Here is a 5,374-nt window from a genome sequence, read left to right as displayed (position 1 = left end):
GATTTTAACATGACTTCCAGTGATTTCCATCTTTGTTTAACTTAATCTAACACAAAGGGATCACTTCACAACATAGAGCATGTGGTCCATCAGCTTCTTTTGTGGATTACAGTCGTTTTAAAATACTAAAAAAATATTAACTTTTACAGTTATGGTGTCTGTGAGCCAATAAAAACAACCCAAATGTTACAATTACGCATGCCTTATATCACGCACTTCTCCAGCATTCATCAGCATCAGCAGCAAGTCACAACTAACCATCACTCCCTTTATTGTCTGCCCACAAAAAGTGACCTTATGTAATGTTTGTTGTGCAGTTCCATGAGAAAAATTCGCCATCTCTAATCCCCCTATCCAAACAAACAGAGGGATTTTATTATGACTAGATCTAATAGTGCCACTGCGTGCGTGTGCGCGCACACCCCCTCGTGTTTTGCAGAGCTGACACCATGTGCGACGACGAAGAGACTACCGCCCTGGTGTGCGATAACGGCTCCGGCCTGGTGAAGGCTGGCTTCGCCGGCGATGACGCACCTCGAGCCGTCTTTCCTTCCATCGTTGGTCGCCCCCGTCACCAGGTAAAATAAACTATGCATAAGCTCCAAGCACGTTAAAGATGAGTGTCACTTTAACTTGTTTACATCGCATTAAAAAAACAAAACAATATACGGCTTTGGATGAGGGCCAGATCCACCGTGCGTAATTGCGCACCAAAAGCGCAAAGGGAAACAGATATTGTATTATTCTAAAAACGCATTTTAATTCTGCATATATGATATTCTGGCGGTTTCTCCACCACATTACTAATCTCCTGATCCTTCCTACTACCAGGGCGTCATGGTTGGTATGGGCCAGAAGGACTCCTATGTTGGCGACGAGGCCCAGAGCAAAAGAGGCATCCTGACCCTGAAGTACCCCATCGAGCACGGCATCATCACCAACTGGGACGACATGGAGAAGATCTGGCACCACACCTTCTACAACGAGCTGCGCGTGGCCCCTGAGGAGCACCCCACCCTGCTGACAGAGGCCCCCCTCAACCCAAAGGCCAACAGAGAGAAGATGACTCAGATCATGTTCGAGACTTTCAACGTCCCCGCAATGTACGTGGCCATCCAGGCCGTGCTGTCCCTGTACGCCTCTGGGCGTACCACAGGTAAGACAGGTCCCTCAGGTGTGTCAGAGATTTAGTTTAATGAGTTATTACATGAATAAAATGCTCACGTTCTCATCACCAGGTATTGTCTTGGACTCCGGTGACGGTGTGACACATAACGTGCCCATCTATGAGGGTTACGCGCTTCCTCACGCCATCATGCGTCTGGATCTGGCCGGTCGTGACCTCACAGATTATCTCATGAAGATCCTGACTGAGCGTGGATACTCTTTCGTCACAACCGGTGAGAACAGACCACTAATTCATATTGGGTTCGCTACAATGTATACTGTAAAAAAAGGAATCTGTTGCTTTTACAGAAAAAAAATGGCAGCTGTGGTTACCAGAATAATTCTGCAAAAAATACAGTACAAATGTAAACAACTTTACAGAACAACTTGTACATTTTACTGGTATTCAGTGTATAATAAATAACTGAATGTTAATTTACTGGTATTCAATGCACAATAAGGTAAATGTGCATGTCAATTTTGCATAAATAATTAGTATAAAAGCAACATCTACAACTTTACAACTTAAAAAAACTACAGTTTTAGGATGTAAAATGTACAAGTTGTTCTGTAAAGATGTTGACATATGTACTGTATTTTTTACAGAAATATTCTGGTAACTACAGCTGCCAGTTTTTTTCTGTAAAAACAACGGGACATTTTTACAGTGTACCGGAAACCGAATTTCCAAATTATTACTGTAACACTGTAATTTGTTACCCAAGTTTTCCACCATAAACATACCCAGAAGAAATAAACTGTTTGATGTTTCAGTCGTCCATCTGCACTAAAAACAGGAAATAATGCACTTTGTTTTTTGGAGAAAGTAAACTTTTTCATTATAACAAATTATTTAAGCGACTGCAAACCAATGAGAAATATTTGCCTATGATTATTTTTACATATTTTTGATGATGTACATTTGACTGACACATCTGATTCCCCTCCAGCTGAGCGTGAGATCGTGCGTGACATCAAGGAGAAGTTGTGCTACGTGGCTCTGGACTTTGAGAACGAGATGGCCACCGCCGCCTCCTCCTCCTCCCTGGAGAAGAGCTACGAGTTGCCCGACGGTCAGGTCATCACGATCGGCAACGAGCGTTTCCGCTGCCCGGAGACCCTCTTCCAGCCCTCCTTCATTGGTGCGTAAAGGCGAGAGCAGACACTTGACACTGTCACATGGAGTGTAGATTTAACCCTCTGGAGTCTCCAAAAGCTCCAAATCCAGACTTGTTGACTCCATCCAGACTAGAAAACAAAGCAGCGTGGAGCCCTACTGTAAATTTACCTCTAAAGTTCTGGCTGTAAACTCCATGAGGCCAGTTTCAGTTTGATGATGATATACCAAGTAAAACTGGAGACAAGCTCAAATATATTTAGTACAAAATGATAGAACTGGATGTAACCCTCTTATATGTTATATTTGCAACCTTTGTTCACATTTGCAACATTTAAAATTCTTTATTGTGTTTTGAAAGCAAAAAAAAGATTCAAAATCACATTTTATGTTGGACTAAAGGACTAAAGAAAGACACAAAATGACCAAAAAAATGACACAAAATGACCACAAAAAGACACAAAATGACCAAAAAAGACACAAAATGACTAAAAAAGACACTAAAAGACTAAAAAAAAGACACAAAATGACCAAAAAAAGGCACAAAATGACCAAAAAAGACACAAAATGACAAAAAAAGATACAAAATGACTAAAAAAGACACAAAATGACTAAAAAAGACACAAAAAGACCAAAAAAGACACAAATGACTAAAAAAAGACACAAAATGACCAAAACCCCCACAAAATGACTAAAAAAAGACACAAAATGACCAAAACCCCCACAAAAAGCTAAAAAAGACACAAAAAAGACATTAAAAGGATTTAAAAAATGGACAAAAATAGCCCAAGACTCCATAGAGTTAAAGGTGTTATACAGTGACTTGAGTGTATGTCACTTATGCATGAGAGTAAGAAAGAAAAAAGCTCTGACTAAACTCTCCTTTTCACAGTTTGCCCAGATAGAATAAACACTGGATGAGCGGATGGTTTTCTGAAAATAGATGTGCTTATTGCTCATATTATTGGTTGGCCGCCTAATCACGAGGTCACACTTGCTGCACCACTTCATAGCCGATAAATAGACATGAGTATATCTAAAGCAGGGGCTTATTGTTCACATTTGCACCGCAGAGCGCGCAGCTGTTGGCGGAGCTGTCCGTTTCAGCACCTGTTAGAGGCAGCTGATGGTGTCACTTGTGTTCTCTGCAGCAGGAGGGTAAAACCCACTCACTTGTCCGCTGTGTTTGCACAGGCATGGAATCTGCTGGCATCCATGAGACCACCTACAACAGCATCATGAAGTGTGACATTGACATCCGTAAGGACCTGTACGCCAACAATGTGATGTCCGGAGGCACCACCATGTACCCGGGTATCGCTGACCGCATGCAGAAGGAGATCACCGCTCTGGCCCCCAGCACCATGAAGATTAAGGTACCTCTGACTGATTAGTGAGTGTGACTGTGACGTTTCTGTGAGCAGAATCTAAGATTAACCCTCTAGAGTCCATGAAACCACCGGCACATCACTTTTTCATGACGTGAAGACATAACAATGAAGCAACATTGAGTCTTGCCATCACACTGCAAGAAAGCCAACTTATATTTTTTGGCCTTAAACAGTGATTTAAGTTGGCAAAACTTGGAAATATAAATTATTGACATTTAGGGCAATAATGTAAGTTAGCACAACAAAGGAAGCCAGTTGTCTGCTCAAAAACAAGTTTGTGAGTTGTTGTTACTTATATCTTTAAGTTGGGGTTCACAACAAGGGACAATAGTTCTGCTAACTCTTATTTCTTTGTTGTGAAATGTGGGAAAGCGGTGAAATTCGGTCATTAGCGAAAGCTAGCGGCTAACTGATGCTAGCGGCTAACTGATGCTAGCGGCTAACTGATGCTAGCGGCGCTGCAGGAATCTGTGAAATAGCCACGGATTTGCTTAACTCAAAATCCGTGGAATAGCCATGGAATCGCTCAAATTTCCATGAAACTGACACGGATTTTGCTACAATGCAAGTTAATGACAGTCATATCCCGTGGCTATTCCAACATACAAAGTGATTATGTACATTCACTGAGTGAATATTTAGAAAATAAAACATATATTTCTCGCTAGATATGTGATCTAAATCCATTTTTATGCAGAAACAAAGTCAAAATATTGATTTTTTTCACTAAAAATGAGAGAACTGTCCGCCATGTTTTTTGTTCTGACCGCCGGAACCTTAAAAGTCACGTGACTTGGAACAAACCAATAGGAACAAATATCCATGGAATAGCCACGAGATATGACTATGTCATTAACTTGCATTGTAGCGAAATCCGTGTCAGTTTCACGGAAATTTGAGTGATTCCGTGGCTATTCCACGGATTTTGAGTTAATCAAATCCGTGGCTATTTCACGGATTCCTGTGAGACCAGGTTCTAAAAAACTGATACCAACATGGCATGGTAAAGATTTTTAACAGATTTTTTAAAGGACATAATAGTCCAAGATTTCAGAGGGTTAACAAGTGTGTTTGTGCTCAGATCATCGCTCCACCTGAGAGGAAGTACTCGGTGTGGATCGGCGGCTCCATCCTCGCCTCCCTGTCCACCTTCCAGCAGATGTGGATCAGCAAGCAGGAGTATGATGAGGCCGGACCCTCCATCGTCCACAGGAAGTGCTTCTAAGCGCCAGACTGCCCCCCCCCCTTCCTCAGCCTCTGGTACCTCCCCCTTTCTGTGCCAACAGCCCAATTAATGGCTCCAAAGGACAAATTCGTGTGTTGTCATCAAGATTTTTTTGTTTAAGAAGTGCAATTTATATGTGGATTTGTACAGCTTTATAAATAAAAAGAGAACCAGGACTTGCATCTTTCTATCTTTTCAATCTGAATCGGTAACACTTTACAATAACCATCATTTATAAATGGTAAACAGATTATTGATGTTTAATCATCATTTATAAACCGTATATAGGCCATTCAGAATGGGAAATACATAATTTATTAATGTTTAACTAACTACATCATTTATAAATGATTTGGTAACTTCAGGTAATATTTCGAGAAAAAAGTTGCAAATTTACTAGATTAAAGTGGCGAATCTACATGAAAAAAAGTTGCAGATTTAAGAGATTTAAAGTGGAGTAGGAAAAAAGCAACT

At 40.9% G+C, this 5,374-nt stretch overlaps 1 protein-coding gene across 3 annotated transcripts; it reads left to right on the top strand.

Annotated features, from left to right (window-relative positions):
• Positions 1 to 405: 405 nt before the first annotated feature.
• On the top strand, positions 406 to 4,900 carry LOC131988350 (actin, alpha cardiac muscle 1). Of its 3 annotated transcripts, XM_059353473.1 has the most exons (7): positions 406 to 578; positions 832 to 958; positions 1,070 to 1,156; positions 1,239 to 1,400; positions 2,118 to 2,309; positions 3,479 to 3,660; positions 4,757 to 4,900. In XM_059353473.1, the coding sequence occupies exons 1-7, from the start codon at positions 450 to 452 to the stop codon at positions 4,898 to 4,900; spliced, it is 1,023 nt and encodes a 340-aa protein (XP_059209456.1). In that variant the 5' UTR covers positions 406 to 449. The 3 variants fall into 3 exon arrangements, with proteins under 3 accessions (XP_059209456.1, XP_059209455.1, XP_059209457.1); XM_059353472.1 differs by having other exon boundaries at positions 832 to 1,156; XM_059353474.1 differs by lacking the exon at positions 2,118 to 2,309 and having other exon boundaries at positions 832 to 1,156.
• Positions 4,901 to 5,374: the final 474 nt, after the last annotated feature.

The sequence above is a fragment of the Centropristis striata genome, chromosome 16 (genome assembly GCF_030273125.1).
Source record: "Centropristis striata isolate RG_2023a ecotype Rhode Island chromosome 16, C.striata_1.0, whole genome shotgun sequence".
NCBI classification, from domain to species: domain Eukaryota; kingdom Metazoa; phylum Chordata; class Actinopteri; order Perciformes; family Serranidae; genus Centropristis; species Centropristis striata.
The sequence above is the reverse complement of the archived record's forward strand: the minus strand, read 5'-3'. Positions and strand labels throughout refer to the sequence as shown.

Bases quoted from the DNA above. Each gene is read 5' to 3' on its own strand.
- LOC131988350 (XM_059353472.1), top strand. From the start codon at position 450: ATGTGCGACGACGAAGAGACTACCGCCCTGGTGTGCGATAACGGCTCC. The intron at 579-831 runs GTAAAATAAACT...TCCTACTACCAG, and splicing joins TTGGTCGCCCCCGTCACCAG to GGCGTCATGGTTGGTATGGG. The intron at 3,661-4,756 runs GTACCTCTGACT...GTTTGTGCTCAG, and splicing joins CCAGCACCATGAAGATTAAG to ATCATCGCTCCACCTGAGAG.